The sequence below is a fragment of the Notolepis coatsorum genome (assembly GCF_963971535.1).
Source record: "Notolepis coatsorum genome assembly, chromosome: 5".
Classification (NCBI taxonomy): Eukaryota; Metazoa; Chordata; class Actinopteri; order Aulopiformes; family Paralepididae; genus Notolepis; species Notolepis coatsorum.
The window spans coordinates 8,464,005-8,490,728 of NC_140169.1; the positions used below are offsets into that span (position 1 = coordinate 8,464,005).

General features: G+C 46.1%; 1 protein-coding gene across 1 annotated transcript in view; it reads right to left on the minus strand.

The window, feature by feature from the left end:
* The window catches only part of LOC311229257 (kalirin-like), a gene marked incomplete at its 5' end in the record, with an annotated part of 611,135 nt that overhangs the window by 444,670 nt on the left and 139,741 nt on the right, over positions 1 to 26,724 (minus strand). Inside the window, 2 exon segments of the mRNA XM_084315324.1 lie at positions 1,076 to 1,225; positions 1,457 to 1,525. Coding sequence (XP_084171450.1) covers positions 1,076 to 1,225; positions 1,457 to 1,525 — 219 coding nt within the window.

A 26,724-nucleotide genomic window follows, 5' to 3' on the forward strand; every position in this document is an offset into this window, starting at 1 on the left:
AGAAGAGGTATGTGTGTATTTGTACCTGTTGAGAGGTCTTGTAGAAGAGGTATGTGTGTATTTGTACCTGTTGAGAGGTCTTGTAGAAGTGGTATGTGTATATTTGTACCTGTTGAGAGGTCTTGTAGAAGAGGTATGTGTGTATTTGTACCTGTTGAGAGGTCTTGTAGAAGAGGTATGTGTGTATTTGTACCTGTTGAGAGGTCTTGTAGAAGAGGTATGTGTGTATTTGTACTTGTCCAGAGGTCTTGTAGAAGGGGTATGTGTGTATTTGTACCTGTTGAGAGGTCTTGTAGAAGGGGTATGTGTGTATTTGTACCTGTCCAGAGGTCTTGTAGAAGGGGTATGTGTATATTTGTACCTGTCCAGAGGTCTTGTAGAAGGGGTATGTGTATATTTGTACCTGTTGAGAGGTCTTGTAGAAGAGGTATGTGTATATTTGTACCTGTTGAGAGGTCTTGTAGAAGGGGTATGTGTATATTTGTACCTGTTCAGAGGTCTTGTAGAAGGGGTATGTGTATATTTGTACCTGTTGAGAGGTCTTGTAGAAGAGGTATGTGTATATTTGTACCTGTTGAGAGGTCTTGTAGAAGGGGTATGTGTATATTTGTACCTGTCCAGAGGTCTTGTAGAAGGGGTATGTGTGTATTTGTACCTGTCCAGAGGTCTTGTAGAAGAGGTATGTGTGTATTTGTACCTGTTGAGAGGTCTTGTAGAAGAGGTATGTGTATATTTGTACCTGTCCAGAGGTCTTGTAGAAGAGGTATGTGTGTATTTGTACCTGTTGAGAGGTCTTGTAGAAGGGGTATGTGTGTATTTGTACCTGTTCAGAGGTCTTGTAGAAGGGGTATGTGTATATTTGTACCTGTTGAGAGGTCTTGTAGAAGGGGTATGTGTGTATTTGTACCTGTTGAGAGGTCTTGTAGAAGAGGTATGTGTGTATTTGTACCTGTTCAGAGGTCTTGTAGAAGGGGTATGTGTGTATTTGTACCTGTTCAGAGGTCTTGTAGAAGGGGTATGTGTGTATTTGTACCTGTGCAGAGGTCTTGTAGAAGGGGTATGTGTGTATTTGTACCTGTTCAGAGGTCTTGTAGAAGGCGACGGAGGCGTTGACCAGTTTCAGTCTGTCCTCCATCTTCAACATGAGCTGCTGCCAGTGCATGGCCACCTTCTCTGCACAGCTGCGGATGGCCTCTGGGTCATAGTGACCCGCCTGCAGCATCACCTGGAGACAAGAGAGACTCAAGAGTTGAATTTGAACATAAAATGATGGAGAAACACTTCAATATATGTATAAAATAAATTTTTCTAAAGACATGGATATATTTATAAAATATATGGATATATTTATGAAAATCTATATGTATAAGAAATATATTAATATTTTTTTTAAATACATATATATATATACTGTATTTATAAAATATATTTTATAAATTATATTATATATATTTACCTCTGCCTTCTGCTGCACCTGTAGAGCACTCTGATGAGTCTTCTGGAGAGAGTTGGCATGAAAGAGAGACTGGAGGGGAAAGGAGGAGAGGAGACGAGGAGAGGAGAAGAGGAGAGAAGAGGGGAATATACCAGGAGAGGAGAGGAGGACAAGACAGGAGGGGAGGGGAGAGGAGAGGAGAGGAGAGGAGAGGAGAGGAGAGGAGAGGAGAGGAGAGGAGAGGAGAGGAGAGGAGAGGAGAGGAGAGGAGAGGAGAGGAGGGGGAGATGAGATGAGAGGAGGGGAGGAAAGGAGGGGAGAGGAGGAGGAGAGGAGAAGAGAGGAGGGGAGGAGAGGTTAACATTTAACTGAAGGAAGGAAAAATGTCTGTTTTCTTAATGTATATTATATGCTAGTATTAATGTACATGGTGTATAAACCTCATCATCAACCTCACATCATCATACCTGCCAACATGTTTTTACGCTTTCTGCCGCCGTTCCCCCTCCTGTTTGGTCATTTATGCCGTTAATATCCTGTCTTTCCCCACAAAAACCTTTGAATTGAGTTACCATAGTGACACAAACTAAATTGGGCTTTCTATGGAGTATAACGTATCTGTTGCGAGATTACACTGAGAGGCTGTCTGTCATACATGCTGCCAAAAAGAAAGTAAAATGCCTACAGTCTCTCCATCTTCCTTACTTAATCATCTTCACTCCCAGTGGAGCGTAAGGCTTCAACAGACCTGTGTGGTCTTGTCAAGGCTAATGATGATGCTCCTCATATCTGCTTCAGATATTCACCGCTACAAAGCAGTCTCCATTCCTTTTTTACAAGTGCTTTCAGAAGAGTCAGTTTCTTCTTTTATTTTTTTTTTACTTCAATATCACTATCATCATTTATAATTTTGACCCAGTGCAGCACTTCAATTCAAATGTTCACAAGAATTGATGGTAAGTGTTGTACTGCATGTATATAAAGCGCTTTAAATGACAACTCATGCCTCATATTCACCTATTCACACCCCGATGGCGGAGGTGACCATACGAGGTGCCAACCTGCTCATTGGGAGCAGTCAAGGACACTTCGACACACTGCCGGGAGGAGCCGGAATCAAACCGGGAACCTGCTGATTACCAGACGGCCGCTCTACCTCCTGAGCGACTGTCGCCCCTAAGAGATATATTGTTCCCCGTTTCCCTGTGGTTCTATGTTTCTTTGTTTCTTTGTTTTTCTTTTTGCCTATTGTCAGCAACTTCAGGTCATTGAGAAGCACTTTATAAAATGTATTAATTATTATTATTATTATTATTATTATTATTATTATTATTATTATTATTATTATTATTATTATTATTATTATTATTATTATTATTATTATTATTATTATTATTATTATTATTATAAGAGCCTGCTTGTCCATGTCTGGTCTTGTGGAGACAGACTTGTGTCTGGTCTTGTGGAGACAGACTTGTGTCTGGTCTTGTGGAGACAGACTTGTGTCTGGTCTTGTGGAGACAGACTTGTGTCTGGTCTTGTGGAGACAGACTTGTGTCTGGTCTTGTGGAGACAGACTTGTCTTGAGGAGACAGACTTGTGTCTGGTCTTGTGGAGACAGACTTGTGTCTGGTCTTGTGGAGACAGACTTGTGTCTGGTCTTGTGGAGACAGACTTGTCTTGAGGAGACAGACTTGCTTCTTACTGTTACGCTCCAGAGACTGTGCTAGACAAGATAGTATCAAATAACATAGTATAGCATGTAGTTTAGAAGAAGAAAATGAGGTCACAGTGTTCGGTATAGACATATGTACAATGTTCTGAGTTACCATATAATATACAATACTATGCAGTGTACTAATGTACAGTACTATATAGTGCAAAGCAGAAATGGGATGAGGTACAATTTAGGTACAATTTACAGTAAGGTGTACAAGTTGTAGTGCAATCCTTCATCAATAAATATAAAGTGTGGGGAGTGGGTGCTACAGTGTGTTTGTTTAAAGTGAGTGTGTGCTGTAAAGTGTGTGGAGTGGGTGCTACAGTGTGTTTGTTTAAAGTGAGTGTGTGCGTGTGGGTGTGTGTGCTATGTGCGTTTGATGGTTGTTGTTGTGTAGTGTTCATTGTTCGTTTAGCAGCCTGATGGCCTGGGGATATAAGCTTCTTCTGAGTCTTTCTGTGCTCGCCTTGAGACTCCGGTATCGCTTGCCTGACCGCAGCAGTTCAAAGAGGCAGTTGTTCGGGTGACTGGAGTCCTTAATGATTCTCTTAGCCTTGCCCCTGCAACGCTTGTTGTAAATGTTCTGGAGGGTGGGGAGCCCCCCTCCAATTGTGCGTTCCGCTGAACGTGTCACTCTTTGTAGTCTGCTTCGGTCTTGTGCAGTGCTATTCCCAAACCAGGAGGTGATGTTGCCAGTCAGGATGCTCTCTATTGTACATGAGTAGAAGTTCTTAAGGATCTTCTGACTGACTTGGAACTTCCTTAGGCGCCTGAGGAAGTAGAGGCGTTGTCGTGCCTTCTTCACAACACTGTCAATGTGTGTGGTCCATGTCAAGTCCTCGGATATGTGGGCTCCGAGGTACTTAAAGCTGTTGACTCTCTCAACCGGTGCCCCGTCGATGCTGAGGGGGCTGTAGTCCTTGACCCCCGACCTCCTGAAGTCCACAATCATCTCCTTTGTTTTGCTGACGTTCAGGGAGAGGCTGTTTTCCTGGCACCATCCCGCCAGGACCTTGACCTCTTCCAGGTAGGCCCTCTGGTCGTTGGCAGAGATCAGGCCCACCACCACTGTGTCGTCAGCAAATTTGATGATTGTATTGCTACTCTGCTGAGCCACACAGTCGTGTGTGTACAGGGAGTAGAGGAGGGGACTCAGAACACAGCCCTGGGGGGCCCCTATGTTGAGGGTGATGGATGAGGAGGTGCAGTTGCCTGCTCTCACCACCTGGGGTCTGCCCGTCAGGAAGTCCAAGACCCACTGGCAGAGGTCATAGTTCAAGCCCAGGTCCCTGAGCTTGGCTATGAGTATGTCTGGTCTTGTGGAGACAGACTTGTGTCTGGTCTTGTTGAGACAGACTTGTGTCTGGTCTTGTGGAGACAGACTTGTCTTGAGGAGACAGACTTGTGTCTGGTCTTGTGGAGACAGACTTGTGTCTGGTCTTGTGGAGACAGACTTGTGTCTGGTCTTGAGGAGACAGACTTGTGTCTGGTCTTGTGGAGACAGACTTGTGTCTGGTCTTGTGGAGACAGACTTGTGTCTGGTCTTGTGGAGACAGACTTGTGTCTGGTCTTGTGGAGACAGACTTGTGTCTGGTCTTGAGGAGACAGACTTGTGTCTGGTCTTGTGGAGACAGACTTGTGTCTGGTCTTGAGGAGACAGACTTGTGTCTGGTCTTGTGGAGACAGACTTGTATCTGGTCTTGAGGAGACAGACTTGTGTCTGGTCTTGAGGAGACAGACTTGTGTCTGGTCTTGAGGAGACAGACTTGTGTCTGGTCTTGTGGAGACAGACTTGTCTCTGGTCTTGAGGAGACAGACTTGTCTCTGGTCTTGTGGAGACAGACTTGTCTCTGGTCTTGTGGAGACAGACTTGTCTTGAGGAGACAGACTTGTGTCTGGTCTTGTGGAGACAGACTTGTGTCTGGTCTTGTGGAGACAGACTTGTCTTGAGGAGACAGACTTGTGTCTGGTCTTGTGGAGACAGACTTGTGTCTGGTCTTGAGGAGACAGACTTGTCTTGTGGAGACAGACTTGTGTCTGGTCTTGTGGAGACAGACTTGTGTCTGGTCTTGAGGAGACAGACTTGTGTCTGGTCTTGTGGAGACAGACTTGTGTCTGGTCTTGAGGAGACAGACTTGTGTCTGGTCTTGAGGAGACAGACTTGTGTCTGGTCTTGTGGAGACAGACTTGTGTCTGGTCTTGTGGAGACAGACTTGTCTTGTGGAGACAGACTTGTGTCTGGTCTTGTGGAGACAGACTTGTCTCTGGTCTTGAGGAGACAGACTTGTCTTGTGGAGACAGACTTGTGTCTGGTCTTGTGGAGACAGACTTGTGTCTGGTCTTGTGGAGACAGACTTGTCTCTGGTCTTGAGGAGACAGACGTGTCTTGAGGAGACAGACTTGTCTCTGGTCTTGAGGAGACAGACGTGTCTTGAGGAGACAGACTTGTGTCTGGTCTTGTGGAGACAGACTTGTGTCTGGTCTTGTGGAGACAGACTTGTGTCTGGTCTTGTGGAGACAGACTTGTGTCTGGTCTTGTGGAGACATACTTGTGTCTGGTCTTGTGGAGACAGACTTGTGTCTGGTCTTGTGGAGACAGACTTGTGTCTGGTCTTGTGGAGACAGACTTGTGTCTGGTCTTGTGGAGACATACTTGTCTCTGGTCTTGAGGAGACAGACTTGTGTCTGGTCTTGTGGAGACATACTTGTCTCTGGTCTTGAGGAGACAGACTTGTCTTGTGGAGACAGACTTGTGTCTGGTCTTGTGGAGACAGACTTGTGTCTGGTCTTGAGGAGACAGACTTGTGTCTGGTCTTGAGGAGACAGACTTGTGTCTGGTCTTGTGGAGACAGACTTGTGTCTGGTCTTGAGGAGACAGACGTGTCTTGAGGAGACAGACTTGTGTCTGGTCTTGAGGAGACAGACTTGTGTCTGGTCTTGTGGAGACAGACTTGTGTCTGGTCTTGTGGAGACAGACTTGTGTCTGGTCTTGAGGAGACAGACTTGTGTCTGGTCTTGAGGAGACAGACTTGTGTCTGGTCTTGTGGAGACAGACTTGTCTCTGGTCTTGAGGAGACAGACCTGTGTCTGTCTTGAGGAGACAGACTTGTCTTGAGGAGACAGACTTGTCTCTGGTCTTGAGGAGACAGACTTGTCTCTGGTCTTGTGGATACAGACTTGTCTCTGGTCTTGTGGAGACAGACTTGTCTTGAGGAGACAGACTTGTGTCTGGTCTTGTGGAGACAGACTTGTGTCTGGTCTTGTGGAGACAGACTTGTCTTGAGGAGACAGACTTGTGTCTGGTCTTGTGGAGACAGACTTGTGTCTGGTCTTGAGGAGACAGACTTGTCTTGTGGAGACAGACTTGTGTCTGGTCTTGTGGAGACAGACTTGTGTCTGGTCTTGAGGAGACAGACTTGTGTCTGGTCTTGTGGAGACAGACTTGTCTCTGGTCTTGAGGAGACAGACTTGTGTCTGGTCTTGTGGAGATAGACTTGTCTTGTGGAGACAGACTTGTGTCTGGTCTTGTGGAGACAGACTTGTCTCTGGTCTTGAGGAGACAGACTTGTCTTGTGGAGACAGACTTGTGTCTGGTCTTGTGGAGACAGACTTGTCTCTGGTCTTGAGGAGACAGACGTGTCTTGAGGAGACAGACTTGTGTCTGGTCTTGTGGAGACAGACTTGTGTCTGGTCTTGAGGAGACAGACTTGTCTTGTGGAGACAGACTTGTGTCTGGTCTTGTGGAGACAGACTTGTGTCTGGTCTTGAGGAGACAGACTTGTGTCTGGTCTTGTGGAGACAGACTTGTCTCTGGTCTTGAGGAGACAGACTTGTGTCTGGTCTTGAGGAGACAGACTTGTGTCTGGTCTTGAGGAGACAGACTTGTGTCTGGTCTTGTGGAGACAGACTTGTGTCTGGTCTTGTGGAGACAGACTTGTCTTGTGGAGACAGACTTGTGTCTGGTCTTGTGGAGACAGACTTGTCTCTGGTCTTGAGGAGACAGACTTGTCTTGTGGAGACAGACTTGTGTCTGGTCTTGTGGAGACAGACTTGTGTCTGGTCTTGTGGAGACAGACTTGTCTCTGGTCTTGAGGAGACAGACGTGTCTTGAGGAGACAGACTTGTCTCTGGTCTTGAGGAGACAGACGTGTCTTGAGGAGACAGACTTGTGTCTGGTCTTGTGGAGACAGACTTGTGTCTGGTCTTGTGGAGACAGACTTGTGTCTGGTCTTGTGGAGACAGACTTGTGTCTGGTCTTGAGGAGACAGACTTGTGTCTGGTCTTGTGGAGACAGACTTGTGTCTGGTCTTGTGGAGACAGACTTGTGTCTGGTCTTGTGGAGACAGACTTGTGTCTGGTCTTGTGGAGACAGACTTGTGTCTGGTCTTGTGGAGACAGACTTGTGTCTGGTCTTGTGGAGACATACTTGTCTCTGGTCTTGAGGAGACAGACTTGTGTCTGGTCTTGTGGAGACATACTTGTCTCTGGTCTTGAGGAGACAGACTTGTCTTGTGGAGACAGACTTGTGTCTGGTCTTGTGGAGACAGACTTGTGTCTGGTCTTGAGGAGACAGACTTGTGTCTGGTCTTGAGGAGACAGACTTGTGTCTGGTCTTGTGGAGACAGACTTGTGTCTGGTCTTGAGGAGACAGACGTGTCTTGAGGAGACAGACTTGTGTCTGGTCTTGAGGAGACAGACTTGTGTCTGGTCTTGTGGAGACAGACTTGTGTCTGGTCTTGTGGAGACAGACTTGTGTCTGGTCTTGAGGAGACAGACTTGTGTCTGGTCTTGAGGAGACAGACTTGTGTCTGGTCTTGTGGAGACAGACTTGTCTCTGGTCTTGAGGAGACAGACCTGTGTCTGTCTTGAGGAGACAGACTTGTCTTGAGGAGACAGACTTGTCTCTGGTCTTGAGGAGACAGACTTGTCTCTGGTCTTGTGGATACAGACTTGTCTCTGGTCTTGTGGAGACAGACTTGTCTTGTGGAGACAGACTTGTCTCTGGTCTTGTGGAGACAGACTTGTGTCTGGTCTTGTGGAGACAGACTTGTCTTGAGGAGACAGACTTGTGTCTGGTCTTGTGGAGACAGACTTGTGTCTGGTCTTGAGGAGACAGACTTGTCTTGTGGAGACAGACTTGTGTCTGGTCTTGTGGAGACAGACTTGTGTCTGGTCTTGTGGAGACAGACTTGTCTCTGGTCTTGAGGAGACAGACTTGTGTCTGGTCTTGTGGAGATAGACTTGTCTTGTGGAGACAGACTTGTGTCTGGTCTTGTGGAGACAGACTTGTCTCTGGTCTTGAGGAGACAGACTTGTCTTGTGGAGACAGACTTGTGTCTGGTCTTGTGGAGACAGACTTGTGTCTGGTCTTGTGGAGACAGACTTGTCTCTGGTCTTGAGGAGACAGACGTGTCTTGAGGAGACAGACTTGTCTCTGGTCTTGAGGAGACAGACGTGTCTTGAGGAGACAGACTTGTGTCTGGTCTTGTGGAGACAGACTTGTGTCTGGTCTTGTGGAGACAGACTTGTGTCTGGTCTTGTGGAGACAGACTTGTGTCTGGTCTTGTGGAGACAGACTTGTGTCTGGTCTTGTGGAGACAGACTTGTGTCTGGTCTTGTGGAGACAGACTTGTGTCTGGTCTTGTGGAGACAGACTTGTGTCTGGTCTTGTGGAGACAGACTTGTGTCTGGTCTTGTGGAGACAGACTTGTCTCTGGTCTTGTGGAGACAGACTTGTCTTGTGGAGACAGACTTGTGTCTGGTCTTGTGGAGACAGACTTGCGTCTGGTCTTGTGGAGACAGACTTTTCTTGTGGAGACAGACTTGTCTCTGGTCTTGTGGAGACAGACTTGTGTCTGGTCTTGTGGAGACAGACTTGTGTCTGGTCTTGAGGAGACAGACTTGTGTCTGGTCTTGTGGAGACAGACTTGTGTCTGGTCTTGTGGAGACAGACTTGTGTCTGGTCTTGTGGAGACAGACTTGTGTCTGGTCTTGTGGAGACAGACTTGTGTCTGGTCTTGTGGAGACAGACTTGTGTCTGGTCTTGAGGAGACAGACTTGTGTCTGGTCTTGAGGAGACAGACTTGTGTCTGGTCTTGTGGAGACAGACTTGTGTCTGGTCTTGAGGAGACAGACTTGTGTCTGGTCTTGTGGAGACAGACTTGTCTCTGGTCTTGAGGAGACAGACTTGTGTCTGGTCTTGAGGAGACAGACTTGTGTCTGGTCTTGTGGAGACAGACTTGTGTCTGGTCTTGTGGAGACAGACTTGTCTTGTGGAGACAGACTTGTGTCTGGTCTTGTGGAGACAGACTTGTCTCTGGTCTTGAGGAGACAGACTTGTCTTGTGGAGACAGACTTGTGTCTGGTCTTGTGGAGACAGACTTGTGTCTGGTCTTGAGGAGACAGACGTGTCTTGTGGAGACAGACTTGTGTCTGGTCTTGTGGAGACAGACTTGTGTCTGGTCTTGTGGAGACAGACTTGTGTCTGGTCTTGTGGAGACAGACTTGTGTCTGGTCTTGTGGAGACAGACTTGTGTCTGGTCTTGTGGAGACAGACTTGTGTCTGGTCTTGTGGAGACAGACTTGTCTCTGGTCTTGTGGAGACAGACTTGTGTCTGGTCTTGTGGAGACAGACTTGTCTCTGGTCTTGTGGAGACAGACTTGTCTTGAGGAGACAGACTTGTGTCTGGTCTTGTGGAGACAGACTTGTGTCTGGTCTTGTGGAGACAGACTTGTCTTGAGGAGACAGACTTGTGTCTGGTCTTGTGGAGACAGACTTGTGTCTGGTCTTGAGGAGACAGACTTGTGTCTGGTCTTGAGGAGACAGACTTGTGTCTGGTCTTGAGGAGACAGACTTGTGTCTGGTCTTGTGGAGACAGACTTGTCTCTGGTCTTGAGGAGACAGACTTGTGTCTGGTCTTGAGGAGACAGACTTGTGTCTGGTCTTGTGGAGACAGACTTGTGTCTGGTCTTGTGGAGACAGACTTGTCTTGTGGAGACAGACTTGTGTCTGGTCTTGTGGAGACAGACTTGTCTCTGGTCTTGTGGAGACAGACTTGTCTCTGGTCTTGAGGAGACAGACTTATCTTGTGGAGACAGACTTGTGTCTGGTCTTGTGGAGACAGACTTGTGTCTGGTCTTGTTGAGACAGACTTGTGTCTGGTCTTGTGGAGACAGACTTGTCTTGAGGAGACAGACTTGTGTCTGGTCTTGTGGAGACAGACTTGTGTCTGGTCTTGTGGAGACAGACTTGTGTCTGGTCTTGTGGAGACAGACTTGTGTCTGGTCTTGTGGAGACAGACTTGTGTCTGGTCTTGTGGAGACAGACTTGTGTCTGGTCTTGTGGAGACAGACTTGTGTCTGGTCTTGAGGAGACAGACTTGTGTCTGGTCTTGTGGAGACAGACTTGTGTCTGGTCTTGAGGAGACAGACTTGTGTCTGGTCTTGATGAGACAGACTTGTGTCTGGTCTTGTGGAGACAGACTTGTCTCTGGTCTTGTGGAGACAGACTTGTGTCTGGTCTTGAGGAGACAGACTTGTGTCTGGTCTTGTGGAGACAGACTTGTCTCTGGTCTTGAGGAGACAGACTTGTGTCTGGTCTTGAGGAGACAGACTTGTGTCTGGTCTTGTGGAGACAGACTTGTCTCTGGTCTTGTGGAGACAGACTTGTGTCTGGTCTTGAGGAGACAGACTTGTGTCTGGTCTTGTGGAGACAGACTTGTGTCTGGTCTTGAGGAGACAGACTTGTCTCTGGTCTTGTGGAGACAGACTTGTGTCTGGTCTTGAGGAGACAGACTTGTGTCTGGTCTTGAGGAGACAGACTTGTGTCTGGTCTTGAGGAGACAGACTTGTCTCTGGTCTTGAGGAGACAGACTTGTGTCTGGTCTTGAGGAGACAGACTTGTGTCTGGTCTTGAGGAGACAGACTTGTGTCTGGTCTTGTGGAGACATACTTGTCTCTGGTCTTGAGGAGACAGACTTGTGTCTGGTCTTGTGGAGTGTTACATCCCAATGTATATATTCCCCAGTGTGTGTCTCCATGTGTGTGTGTTCTCCATTTTTCTTTCCTCCCTCCAGCCATTGTTCCCTCCACCATTGGTCCCTGCCAGGCCTGCCCTTCCATTACCCAGCACAGCACCGATTGGTAGATGGTTTTCCAGACTCCAACACTCAATCAACACCACCCAATCATGGATCACCACACACCTGTTAAAACATGGCTTCTCCCTTCAGTCTTTCTCTCTCTCTGGCATGAGGCTAGGCCTAGTGTTATTTTGTGGCATTGTACTTTGATAATATCCCTTTTTGTTTATAGGCCTTTGTAATAGTGAAAGTGCCTTTGTGATTGTATGGCCGCAGAGAGAGCATTGTTACCTATAGATTGTTTTGTTATGTTTCTATTTTGTTGTATGTATCATTAATGTGTTTTTCTCTCTTTCTCAGGATGCACAGATGGGGTGAGCTGCCATTTCCGTTGGATATTGTTTTATCCTGTTTTGGTTAGGTAAGAGTAGTTTAGGTAATGTAATTTCTTTTACCATAGATTAGATTGGGTTTATTTGGAGTATAGTGGTGTTTGTTTGTTGTTTTGGCCTGGGCTCACCCCTGAGCTACATGTGCTTCCTTTGCATCTCTCAATAAATATCATTGTTGTTTACAAACGTGGTCCATCTTTTCTGTCAACCAACTGTTATGTTACAGCCCTTTACCCTTAGACACACAGGGGTCGTAACATAAATGGGGGCTCGTCCGGGATCTTGTAACCCGTGTTCAATTGTTGGTTGATGGATTTGGTGAACTGTGTTTGTTTACACTTGTATAGTACTTAATTGATTTGTGTGTAAAAATGGCATTTGTGTAAAAAAAAAAAGGCAGTTAGTACTTTTGATCTGGGGAAATTCTTGAGCAATCCTACTTGGGAAGCGCTAGATAGCTGCCGCAAGGCAGACTTAGTGGAGATTGCCACACATTTTAAACTCTCGGTTCAACAGAAGCATCTTAAGCAGGATATCAGGTGTCTTGTGGTAGATAAGCTGTTGGAGCAGGGGACGCTTGTTTTACCTGTGGTCTCTGATGAACATGCAAGTCCTCCTGGTGAACCTACTGAAGCACAGCCTTCTGTATCTGAGGAGCAAGCTCATGGTGGAAGTGCTGAGAAGGCAGGTGTGAAAGTCACATTGCCACATTTTCACTTGACCTCTCCTGTGTCAACTGGGTCTCGAGAAGGGGCCCAGGTCAAGGTTAGAATAGCACGTCTCCAGATGGAGGCTCAGGAGAAGGCACAAGCACGTGAGGCGGAGTATCGGCTTCGTAGAATGGAGCTTGAGGCAGAAAATTAAAGGGCTGTTAACATTCGTAGGTTGGAGCTTGAGCATGACGTGGAAAAAGAGCTCAGACTGCGGAGGTTGGAGCTGGAAGTCCTAAGGAGTGAATCCAACTCTGCTACACCGACTCCTCCACAAGGCCCTGGTATGTCCTCCTCCACAGCTTATTCATCACACACTTTTGATATAAGTAAACACATTGCTTTGGTGCCTCCGTTCCGAGAGACAGAAGTTGATACTTATTTTAATGTGTTTGAGCGTATTGCTGCTTCATTGCGCTGGCCAAGAGAGGTCTGGCCTTTGTTGCTTCAATGCAAATTGACTGGTAAAGCCCAAGAGGTTTGTTCAACACTTTCCCTAGAAGATAGTCTATTGTATGATACTGTGAAGGCTGCCATCCTTCGTGCATATGAGCTTGTGCCCGAAGCTTATAGGCAGAGGTTTCGCAGTCACAAGAGAGCTGTCAACCAGACCTTTGTAGAGTTTGCTAGAGAGAAGGGAACTCTCTTTGATAAATGGTGTGCAGCAAGCAAGGCCTCAGATCTTAACTCTCTCAGAGAACTCATTCTATTAGAAGAGTTTAAGAATCGTTTGCCAGAGCGTATTGTAATTTACCTGAGTGAGCAGAAAGTGTCCACTCTGCAGCAGGCTGCTGTATTAGCTGATGAGTTTGCGCTAACCCATAAAACTGTGTTTGTAGATAGGCGTGACTCGTTTCTCCCCCATGATTTCTCTCAGAGACCTTCTGTCCCCAACCATCCAGAATTCACACACCCCCGACCAAAAATGTCACCTCCACGCTCAAAAGAGGAGCAGACATGTTACTACTGTCATAAATCTGGTCATGTTATTTCTGACTGTTTAACATTGAAACGTAAGCAGCAACCGTCCTCTCAGAACTTTAGGCAACCCAAAGGGGTTGGTCTGATTAAAATGGCACCTGATTCCGATCAACAGATGCACAATGATCAGGATGTTCTCGATCCTTGTTTCAGGCCATTTACTTCCAAGGGTTTAGTTTCCTTGACAGGGGATCCAAAAGATCAGTGTACAGTTCAGATCTTACGAGATACTGGAGCCTCACAATCCTTTATCCTCTCTGATGTACTACCTCTGTCTGAGAAATCTTCCTGTGGTTCTAGTGTCCTAGTTCAAGGTATTGAGATGGGTTTCGTGCCAGCCCCGTTACACTGTATTCATGTACAATCTGATTTGGTCACTGGTTTCTTTAAAATAGGGGTGAGACCTTCCTTGCCAGTTAAAGGCATTTCCTTTATCATGGGAAATGATTTAGCTGGAGGACAGGTGAACGCTGTGCTGGAAGTGTTGGATCACCCAGACACAGATTCTCTGCCTGATGACTTGTCACAGAACTTCCCTGAAGTTTTTTCTGCAAGTGTTGTCACTCGGGCTCAATTGAAAAAGAGAGGTGATGAAATTAATTTGTCTGACTCTGTTTTTGCTTCAGCCTTTGTCAGGGAGGAGTTGCTGGCTCCAACTTCTGATACCGCTGACAAACCACCGACTCATAGTAAGGTACCCCCACAGACAACTGTAACTAGTTCCGACGCATTGAAGTTACCCGTTACTCGTGAAATGCTAATTACTGCCCAGAAGGCTGACCCTTCTCTTGCTAAATGTTTCTCTTCTCTTGAAACAGAACAGAGGAGAGAGTTGCATTCTTATTTTGTGGATGAAGGAGTTTTGATGCGTACATGGAGGTCCCATGGTACTAGACTGGCAGAGCATGCACAATCGGAGATAGGGCTACCAGATCAGGTACCAGACTGGAGCACTCTTTATCAGATTGTTGTCCCTGCAGTTTATCGTCAGCATGTACTGTTCTTGGCCCATGACCACCCTTGGTCTGGACACTTGGGAGTCACTAAAACATACAACAGAATACTTCAACATTTCTTTTGGCCTGGTTTGAAGTCCGATGTAGCACAGTACTGTCGTACCTGTAGTACTTGTCAGATCACCGGAAAGCCAAACCAGGTAATTCCACCTGCTCCCCTCTGTCCTATACCAGCGGTCGGTGAACCATTTGAACATGTCATAGTTGACTGTGTTGGTCCGTTGCCAAAGACCAAAGCCGGCAATCAGTTTTTGTTGACAATAATGTGTACCGCCACCCGTTTCCCTGAGGCTATCCCTCTTCGCAGAATTACAGCGCCTGTAATAATTAAGGCTTTGACGAAGTTCTTCTCCACGTTTGGACTGCCTAAGGTAGTACAAACTGACCAAGGCACCAACTTCCTGTCTAGGTTATTTGAGCAAGTGTTACAGTCCCTGGGTATCCGACATATAGTGTCCAGTGCCTACCACCCTGAAACTCAGGGGGCTCTAGAACATTGGCATCAGACCTTAAAGTCCATGCTGCGTAAATATTGCTTAGACACAGAGAAAGATTGGGATGAGGGTGTCCCCCTTGTTCTATTTGCTGCGCGAGAGACCATACAGGAGTCTCTTGGTTTCAGTCCTGCTGAGCTCGTTTTTGGGCACACTGTTAGAGGGCCTCTGAAAGTTCTTAAAGAACGGTTCATGTCAAAGGGTGCCAGCACACCCACTAATGTTCTAGATTTTGTTAGCCAGTTTCGAGAGCGACTGCATCAGGCGTGCTCTCTCGCAAAAGAAGCGCTCTCTTCTTCCCAGAGAACTATGAAACGGCACTATGACGAGAAAGCTGTTTCTCGATCTTTCCAGCCAGGTGATAAGGTTCTAGTCCTGTTACCTATCCTTGGTTCTGCTCTTTCCGCTCGTTTTTCCGGACCGTATGCAATAGACAAGAAAATAAGTGATACAGACTATGTAGTTCGCACCCCTGATCGTAAACGTCACTCTCGTGTTTGCCACATCAATATGCTTAAACCATATTTTTCCAGAGATAGTGTGCAGGTGAAGACCTCAGACCAGACAGCCGGACTGGCCGTCTCTGCTGTTGCCTCAACTCCAATAGTTCTGGACTCTCCTGACGTTAGTGGTGAGGATGTAGATGGCTTAGAGTTGCGCAATGCAGCCCATCAGGGTGCTAGATTGTCCAACACTGAGATATTATTGAACCTGCCCACTCACTTAGCACACTTACCTGAGGAGCAGCGAGAGGACATCACAAATTTGATTCAGGCCTACATGGCTCTGTTTGGTGATGTTCCCTCCTGTACTTCTGTATTGGCCCATGATATTAATGTTAACAATGCTGTGCCTATCAAGCAACATGCATACCGTGTTAACATCACCAAGAGGGCCATGATGCAACAGGAGGTTGACTATTTGTTAAAACATGGTTTAGCCAAGCCAAGTTGCAGTCCCTGGAGTTCACCTTGCTTGTTAGCTCCCAAATCGGATGGAACTCCTAGATTTTGTACTGATTTCCGAAAGGTAAATACTGTCACCGTGCCTGATTCCTTCCCACTGCCCCGCATGGAAGATTGTATTGACAACCTTGGATCTGCCACCTATGTTAGCAAACTAGATTTGTTAAAGGGTTACTGGCAGGTCCCTTTGACCCCCCGTGCCTCGGAAATCTCGGCGTTTGTTACTCCTGACAATTTTTTGCAATATACTGTAATGCCTTTTGGAATGCGTAATGCCCCGGCCACTTTCCAGCGACTGGTGACCCTAGTCCTGGCTGGTGTTCCAAATTGTAATGCCTATCTCGATGACCTGGTTGTCTATTCGACCAACTGGCGTGACCACACCTTACAAACTGTCTTTGACCGCTTAGCTGGAGCCTCCCTGACCCTTAACCTTGCCAAGTGTGAGTTCGGCAAGGCTACGGTTACCTATCTTGGTAAGCAGGTAGGACAAGGCCAGGTGCGTCCGGTGGATGCAAAAATATCTGCAATCACAACTTTTCCAGTGCCTACTACTAGGCGGGAATTGCGTAGATTCCTTGGGATGGCTGGGTATTACCGTGGTTTTTGCTGAAACTTTTCTTCTGTCGTCACTTCTCTCACTAGCCTGTGTAGCCCGTCCAAACCATTCATTTGGACAGCTGATTGTCAAAATGCATTTGATGGTGTTAAAGCTCTCTTATGCAGTTCCCCTGTTCTCTCTGCTCCAGATTTCTCCCTGCCGTTCCAGCTGGAGGTGGATGCCAGCGGGGTGGGAGCTGGAGGGGTGTTATTACAGGAAGATCACGATGGTGTCAGTCACCCGGTTTGTTATTTTTCCCGGAAATTTAACAAACATCAACTAAACTATTCCACTATTGAAAAGGAGACTTTGGCTATGTTGTATGCGTTGCAACATTTTGAGGTGTATGTCGGTTCGAGCGTGTTATACACCGACCACAACCCATTGGTTTTTCTGTCGCGGATGTACAACCACAATCAGCGCCTCATGCGTTGGGCGCTCATAGTGCAAAATTATAACCTCAGCATAAAGCATAAGAAGGGGTCTGAGAATGTGTTGGCGGATGCTCTATCTCGGAGTTAAATCTCTCGTGCGGTCAACTTGTTTGTTGACTGGTTCATTGTGGTACCGACGGCTTATTTTTGTTTTTTTCATAGCTCTTTGTTTTGAAGTACATGTTATCTCAGAGATGGAGATCTCGTTGTTAAAAAAAAAAACATGTTGACTTCCGGTATGAGAGCAGACGGGTAACACACGTGCGATAGAGCTCCCGGTCAAATGAGCGAAAAAATGGATAAAAAAAGACCCGAAAAGTAATTAAAAATGAAAATGCACACGAGAAGTAAGGAAGAGACAACGATTGTGAAGGAAATAGAAATGGAGAACATACGAGAAGGATAGAATCTGAAGAAACAGAGTCCCTGAAGCGAAGCCGAGAAAAGACAGGCGGAAGAAGGGGGAGGTACCGCTGAGGCAGACACGGGAATGCCAGGATGGGCCGTGGTCATGCAGGCCGGGATACTGGAGAACATAACAGCGGCGATAAAACTGAACACGGACACGATAAAGAATGATATTGGGAAGCTACGGGAGGAATTGAGGAAGGAACAGGAGGACTTCAGAGGTGAAATGAATACAGAACTCAAAAGGGTGGAGGAGAAGATGGCGGAACAGGACAGAAACGTGACTGAGTTACAGACTAGGACGGCACACGCGGAGGAATGGAACACGGAGATACACGAGGTATTAACATGTGTGATTCAGAAACAAGAACAGATGGAGACAAAGATGTCAGACATGGAGGGGAGGTCACGGAGAAATAACATCAGAATATGGGGACTGAAAGAAGGAGTCGAAGGGGAATCGGTGACCCTATATGTGGAAAAGCTTATCAAAGAACAACTGAAGGAAACGGGACTGGAAAAAATGGAGATACAGAGGGCCCACAGGGCGTTGGCTCCGAGACCACAACCGGACAGACCTCCGAGGGCGGTGATTATTAACTTTCTGAGATTCGAGGTTAAGGAATTGGTACTCAGAACCGCGTGGACCAAGAAGATTGAAATCGAAGGGAAAAGACTATCATTTGATCACGATTACTCGACAGCGGTAGCGATAACACGCAGGTCCTACGCGGGACTGAAGAAAACTCTGAAAGAAAACAGAATGAGATTCCAGTCACCCATGACCTCGCTAAGGATTCACTGGGAGGAAGGGGCGGCGACGTACGCGACGGCACGAGAAGCGGAGCGAGAGATGAGACGACGAGGGATGCGGATGACGGAGGACGGAGAAGGAAGGAGGCAGGAGGACCAGACGCGGAGCTTGCAGCAGAGATTGGAGGGAGCCCGCAGATGGATCAGAGCGGGAGACCGAAACCGGAGAGAGGAGAGAGGAGAAGGCCGAGGTGAAACGTGACGGAGCGAGGACGGAGACGGATTAGGTGGCCACAGACGGAGAGGAGGCGGGAGGAGGCGAACGGATGAGTACACGCACAAGAGATTGAAAAAACTATTCAAATAGAGACAAAGTATAGAAACTGAAATAACATATGCATAAGCACACATTCCCAGGTAGAGGCAGGATATAGAAATGAACGTAACGTATACATGGACACATAATACACAAGCTGATGGAGGAAATAAATGGAAATATAACTAGGTTTGATAGGCGAGACACAGAACATACTGAAACAGATACATAGACACACGCTGTGAGTAACACAGTTGGGAGGGATTAAGGGGATAAATGGACATCACATAGAAAATAGAGGAGAGGAAAAGAAAGTAAAAAGGGGTACACGGGAGACACCGCACACGGATATGGGAGGAAGGAGGGACAATGAAACATATGAGTCACATTGAGAGGGACCAAGAAAAGAGGGTCTTTGATCAAAAGGAAGGACAGAGCGCTTTTGACCAGGAGCTCGAAAGCAAAAAAAAAAACAGTAAGAAAGCTGGACAAATATGACGAGCGATTGGGGGTAAGGGTTTCAAACCCCCAAGCCGTCAGGAGGGGGCCCCTCGCTAGGAGGGCAATTACCCCTCACCCACCAGCAGGGGACAGGGGGGGACACAGGGACCCCCCGAACGCCTTGGGAGCACTTTATGTAAAGTTTATGTTTTTTATTTATGTTAATCATTATATGTATTCGGTGAAGAGAGCGGAGGCTCCAACCGGAGGGGGGAATGAGTGTGACATGGGGGGGACTGACAGACGAAAGAAGAAGAAAGATGACAAGGGTTAAAGGTATAAAAATGATGTCGTTAAACGTTAATGGAATGAATAATGCGATAAAAAGGGGCAAAGTGATGTTGAAATGTAAAAAAAGTGAGATGGAAGTGATTTTTCTGCAGGAGACACATTTGGTAGCACAGGGTCATGAGAAACTGAAGAGATTTGGATATGAAAATGCATACTATAGTTCCTTTAAACAAAACCCGAGGAGAGGAGTAATCACGTTAATCAAAAACACAGTCAAATTTAAATTGATCAAGGAAGTAAGAGACAAGGAGGGAAGGTTTGTTCTGGTGAAGGGGAAAATGGAGGGCCAAATGGTTACGTTAGTAAATGTTTATGCACCCCCAGAGAGTGAGAGGGATTTATATGAGACCATTTTTTATATGATAGTGATGGAACTAGAAGGGATATTGATATGTACGGGAGATTTTAACGTAGTACTGAATCACGACCTAGACACCACGAGTACTAGAAAAGGACGGGCACCCATCAGTAGATATATGAATATTCAGATGACGGAAATGGGAATTACAGACGTTTGGAGGGGGATGCACGCCATGGACAGGGAATACACACATTACTCACACCCACACGTGACATATGCGAGAATAGACTACTTTTTGATGACGACGGGGGACAGTTACAGGGCACGGGAGAGCAGTATAGGAGTGGCGGACATATCGGATCACAGTGCCATATATCTGACAGTAGATCTAGAAGGGAGACGGAGGAACACGATTTGGAGACTAAATGTAGGAATATTAAATAACAAGGGGGTGGTGAGTCAGATCAAGGAGGAGATAGCCAGATATAAGGAAGAAAATGACAACGGGCGGTAGACCCGAACATTCTATGGGACACACTGAAGGTGGTGATAAGGGGGAAATTGATGGAAAAAACAGCAATGCTGAAGAAGGCCAGAACGGAGACATATCACAATCTGATAGGGAAGCTGAAGAAGCTAGAGGGGAGACACCAGATATCAAAAGAACAGGAAACGCTCGGAGAAATCAAAGAAGTAAAGGCCAGGATAAATAGGGAATTATTGACGGAAATAGAAAAGAAAGCGAGGTTCATGAAACAAATGTACTATGAAGGGGGACCAAAAGCGACCAGACTGTTGGCTAGGAGAATTAGAACGCAACAGAAGTTGAACACGATACACACAATAAGGGATACAAAGACTAATGAAATATTGAGGGACCCAGCTGAAATAGAGAGGACATTTAGAGAATACTATGAGAAATTATACACACAGCCAAAAGCAGCGGGAGAAGAGGAAATAGAAACATATCTGGAGAAGCTAGAGTTACCATCGATAGGGAAAGAACAGAATGAAGAATTAAATAAAATAATTACGGAACAAGAACTGGAAGAGGCAATTAGTAGAGCTAAAAACAACAAGTCTCCGGGGAGCGACGGATTCCCATCGGAATTCTACAAGACATTTAGAACTGAATTAGCACCCATGTTAGGGGCGGCGTTCAGACACACGATGGAAGAGGGGAAAATGCCCCCCTCGTGGAAGGAAGCCATAATCACCACGATACCGAAGGAAGGGAAGAATAGGGAATTATGTAGTAGTTTCAGACCTGTGTCCATACTTAACGTAGATTACAAGATGTATACATCGATAATATCAAAAAGATTTGAGACGTTTATGCCAGACATTATAGATGAAGATCAAACTGGATTTATTAAAGGGAGACAGACACAGGACAACGTGAGAAAGACATTACACATAGTAGAGGAGATACAAAAACAAGGGGGTAGCGCGGTACTGATTAGCCTAGATGCAGAAAAAGCGTTCGACAGTGTGAGCTGGACATTTTTATATAAAACATTGATGAGGTTTGGACTGAACGGGAGGGCGATGAAGATGATCAAGGCGCTATATCAAGAACCGACAGCGAGGGTTAAGGTGAATGGCAGCTTGACGGATAGAATCAGATTAGAGAGGGCTACCAGACAGGGATGTTGTCTCTCACCGACGCTCTTCGCCGTTTTCATAGAACCACTGGCACAACTGATCAGACAGACCGAGGACATCAAGGGAGTAAGGATAAAGGGAACGGAATATAAACTAGGCCTATTTGCAGACGACGTGATAGTATACATGAGGCAACCAGAAAAAAGCTTCCCGGCACTGATGGATCTACTGAAGGAATATGGCCACTACTCAGGATACAAACTAAACGTGACAAAGACACAGACCTTAGCATGGAACTATTCTCCAACGACGGAAATTAGAGAACAGTACGGGATAAGATGGGACATGGACAAGATTAAATACTTAGGGGTGAACATCACGAGAGGGGTGGAGAAACTGTTTGAGGCGAATTATACACAGATAAATCAGAACATCAAGAGAGACTTAGAGAGATGGACAGTAATGCCCTTGGACTTCAATTCAAGAATAGAGGTCATTAAAATGAACATACTATCAAGGTTACTGTACCTATTCCAGTCACTACCGATACAAATACCACAGAATCAATTCAGGGAGTGGGACAGACTGATGTCGAGGTTCATATGGGCGGGGAGAAGACCACGGGTCAGATATAAAACACTACAACTACCAAAGGAAGATGGAGGGATGGCAGTACCCAGCCTACAAGATTATTACTATGCAGCACAACTGAGAGCAGTGACGTGCTGGTGTAACGACAGATATGAGGCAAGATGGAAAGACATTGAAAAAGAAGGGGAAGGATACAAGGTACAAGCTCTGGTGGGAGATAGGGAACTATTTAAAGAAAAAGAGGGACTATTAGATCCAATCACCAAATGCACCTTGACCATATGGAACAGAGTAGTAAAAACACACAAATTGGAGAAGCAGTCAGGGGTCCTGAGATGGGTAGCACATGACAAGAGATTCAAACCAGGGAGGTTAGACCATGGATTCAGAAGGTGGGAGAGGGGGGGGGGGGCAACAGCGATATGCAAAATGATAGAGAAGGGAGAAATGCAGACACTACAAAAATTAAAGGAGAAATTTGGACTAGAAAACAGGGACCACTTCAGATATCTACAGGTTAGAGACTACTACAACAAAGAAATAAGGGGGGCCAAAGACGAGGAACAGAATGGAATAATAAAGATGATAGTATGGGCATACGAAGGGGGGCAAGGACGAGTAATATCAGCAATATACCGGGCTATAATGACCAGCAAGGGACACACGACCGATTATATAAGGGAGAAATGGGAGAGAGAACTAGAGATAGGAATAACAGGGAAGGAATGGGGGAACATATGCGAGGTACAACATTCAACAACAGGATCGAGAATATGGAAAGAATTTGGATGGAAAAACATAATCAGATTCTTTATAACCCCAGAGCTGAAGGGAAAATATGCACCAACACAAAGAGCATGCTGGAGGATGTGTGGGAAGGAGGGGGCAAATCACACGCACATATTCTGGGGATGTCAGAAGCTGAAGGGGTATTGGGAGGAGATAGGGGAAGCAATGATCAGAATATTAGGATACGGGCTACCACAAACAGGACTGGTGCTTTACTTAGGAGACCTGACACACGAGGGAATACAAGGGGGGGACAAATATTTAATAAAGATAATGTTGATAGCGGCCAGAAAAGCAATAACGAGACTGTGGTACAAGGAAGACCCACCGACAATAGCACAATGGGTAGGAATAGTGGAAGAAATACAGGATATGGAGAGGATAACACACATGCTGAGGTTACAGGAAGAGAAATTTGGGGAAAGATGGGGAAAGTGGGAGGATTATAAAAGGAACGAGAACGACATCACAGAGGAAGAACCAAATGCAACACAAGAGGGCGAAGGGTAAAGGAGGAAAGATGTTCAAGGAGGGTCTATGAACCCATGTCACACACCTGTGCTTTAGTTAGTATTTTCTATTTTGTTTTTTGGGATATTACAATTGCTGAATGTTTTTAAACCTTATTATTTATGTCTGTTTAACGGTGTGATATTAAATATTCAGGGATGATGTGGTTTGTGTATGGGTGAACCAAAAGGCAAAGTGAAAGTTAATAAACAAGAGAAAAAAAAAGAAAAAAAAAGAAAGGACGAAGGATAAGGGAAGAAAGAAGCTCAAGGAGGGTCTCTGGACCCAGATCACACATACAAGCCTTAGTCAGCATTTATCATCTTTGAGTAGGAATTACCTGTTTATGCCTGTTTAAGGGAGATACACAATCAGCCTTTGTATCAAATACCTAGAAAACAACTGTAGGGGAACCAGACAACTAACCATGATACCCATGTAAATATTTATGTGCACTGTTTTTTCTTTTTGTTTTTATTGTGATGCTAGTTTCTTTATTTTTTATTATTTATTTTTTGTAAGTGCTGTCTGTCTAAAAACTGTTAATACAAATGTAAGTAAAAAAAAAAAAAAAAACATGTTTAGTTGGTGTTATGTGTCAAACATGTTTTTGTCTTATGTACGGGGGTGTTACATCCCAATGTATATATTCCCCAGTGTGTGTATCCATGTGTGTGTGTTCTCCATTTTTCTTTCCTCCCTCCAGCCATTGTTCCCTCCACCATTGGTCCCTGCCAGGCCTGCCCTTCCATTACCCAGCACAGCACCGATTGGTAGATGGTTTTCCAGACTCCAACACTCAATCAACACCACCCAATCATGGATCACCACACACCTGTTAAAACATGGCTTCTCCCTTCAGTCTTTCTCTCTCTCTGGCATGAGGCTAGGCCTAGTGTTATTTTGTGGCATTGTACTTTGATAATATCCCTTTTTGTTTATAGGCCTTTGTAATAGTGAAAGTGCCTTTGTGATTGTATGGCCGCAGAGAGAGCATTGTTACCTATAGATTGTTTTGTTATGTTTCCATTTTGTTGTATGTATCATTAATGTGTTTTTCTCTCTTTCTCAGGAAGCACAGATGGGGTGAGCTGCCATTTCCTTTGGATATTGTTTTCTCCTGTTTTGGTTAGGTAAGAGTAGTTTAGGTAATGTAATTTATTTTACCATAGATTAGATTGGGTTTATTTGGAGTATAGTGGTGTTTGTTTGTTGTTTTGGCCTGGGCTCACCCCTGAGCTACATGTGCTTCCTTTGCATCTCTCAATAAATATCATTGTTGTTTACAAACGTGGTCCATCTTTTCTGTCAACCAACTGTTATGTTACAGCCCTTTACCCTTAGACTCACAGGGGTCGTAACATGGAGACAGACTTGTGTCTGGTCTTGTGGAGACAGACTTGTCTCTGGTCTTGAGGAGACAGACTTGTGTCTGGTCTTGAGGAGACAGACTTGTGTCTGGTCTTGTGGAGACAGACTTGTCTCTGGTCTTGTGGAGACAGACTTGTGTCTGGTCTTGTGGAGACAGACTTGTGTCTGGTCTTGTGGAGACAGACTTGTGTCTGGTCTTGAGGAGACAGACTTGTGTCTGGTCTTGAGGAGACAGACTTGTGTCTGGTCTTGTGGAGACAGACTTGTGTCTGGTCTTGTGGAGACAGACTTGTGTCTGGTATTGAGGAGACAGACTTGTGTCTGGTCTTGTGGAGACAGACTTGTCTCTGGTCTTGAGGAGACAGACTTGTCTTGTGGAGACAGACTTGTGTCTGGTCTTGAGGAGACAGACTTGTGTCTGGTCTTGAGGAGACAGACTTGTGTCTGGTCTTGAGGAGACAGACTTGTGTCTGGTCTTGTGGAGACAGACTTGTCTCTGGTCTTGAGGAGACAGACTTGTGTCTGGTCTTGTGGAGACAGACTTGTGTCTGGTCTTGTGGAGACAGACTTGTCTCTGGTCTTGAGGAGACAGACTTGTGTCTGGTCTTGTGGAGACAGACTTGTGTCTGGTCTTGAGGAGACAGACTTGTCTTGTGGAGACAGACTTGTGTCTGGTCTTGAGGAGACAGACTTGTCTCTGGTCTTGAGGAGACAGACTTGTGTCTGGTCTTGTGGAGACAGACTTGTCTCTGGTCTTGAGGAGACAGACTTGTGTCTGGTCTTGAGGAGACAGACTTGTGTCTGGTCTTGTGGAGACAGACTTGTCTCTGGTCTTGTGGAGACAGACTTGTGTCTGGTCTTGAGGAGACAGACTTGTCTCTGGTCTTGTGGAGACAGACTTGTCTTGTGGAGACAGACTTGTGTCTGGTCTTGTGGAGACAGACTTGTCTCTGGTCTTGAGGAGACAGACTTGTCTTGAGGAGACAGACTTGTCTCTGGTCTTGTGGAGACAGACTTGTCTTGTGGAGACAGACTTGTCTCTGGTCTTGAGGAGACAGACTTGTCTCTGGTCTTGTGGAGACAGACTTGTCTTGTGGAGACAGACTTGTGTCTGGTCTTGTGGAGACAGACTTGTGTCTGGTCTTGTGGAGACAGACTTGTCTCTGGTCTTGTGGAGACAGACTTGTGTCTGGTCTTGAGGAGACAGACTTGTCTCTGGTCTTGTGGAGACAGACTTGTCTTGTGGAGACAGACTTGTGTCTGGTCTTGTGGAGACAGACTTGTCTCTGGTCTTGAGGAGACAGACTTGTCTTGAGGAGACAGACTTGTCTCTGGTCTTGTGGAGACAGACTTGTCTTGTGGAGACAGACTTGTCTCTGGTCTTGAGGAGACAGACTTGTCTCTGGTCTTGTGGAGACAGACTTGTCTTGTGGAGACAGACTTGTCTCTGGTCTTGTGGAGACAGACTTGTCTTGAGGAGACAGACTTGTGTCTGGTCTTGTGGAGACAGACTTGTGTCTGGTCTTGTGGAGACAGACTTGTCTCTGGTCTTGTGGAGACAGACTTGTCTTGAGGAGACAGACTTGTGTCTGGTCTTGAGGAGACAGACTTGTGTCTGGTCTTGTGGAGACAGACTTGTGTCTGGTCTTGTGGAGACAGACTTGTCTCTGGTCTTGAGGAGACAGACTTGTCTCTGGTCTTGAGGAGACAGACTTGTGTCTGGTCTTGTGGAGACAGACTGGTCTTGAGGAGACAGACTTGTCTTGAGGAGACAGACTTGTCTCTGGTCTTGTGGAGACAGACTTGTGTCTGGTCTTGTGGAGACAGACTTGTGTCTGGTCTTGTGGAGACAGACTTGTCTCTGGTCTTGTGGAGACAGACTTGTCTCTGGTCTTGAGGAGACAGACGTGTCTTGAGGAGACAGACTTGTCTCTGGTCTTGAGGAGACAGACGTGTCTTGTGGAGACAGACTTGTGTCTGGTCTTGTGGAGACAGACTTGTGTCTGGTCTTGTGGAGACAGACTTGTGTCTGGTCTTGAGGAGACAGACTTGTGTCTGGTCTTGTGGAGACAGACTTGTGTCTGGTCTTGAGGAGACAGACTTGTGTCTGGTCTTGTGGAGACAGACTTGTGTCTGGTCTTGTGGAGACAGACTTGTGTCTGGTCTTGAGGAGACAGACTTGTGTCTGGTCTTGAGGAGACAGACTTGTGTCTGGTCTTGAGGAGACAGACTTGTGTCTGGTCTTGAGGAGACAGACTTGTCTCTGGTCTTGTGGAGACAGACTTGTATCTGGTCTTGAGGAGACAGACTTGTGTCTGGTCTTGTGGAGACAGACTTGCGTCTGGTCTTGTGGAGACAGACTTGTGTCTGGTCTTGTGGAGACAGACTTGTGTCTGGTCTTGAGGAGACAGACTTGTGTCTGGTCTTGTGGAGACAGACTTGTCTCTGGTCTTGAGGAG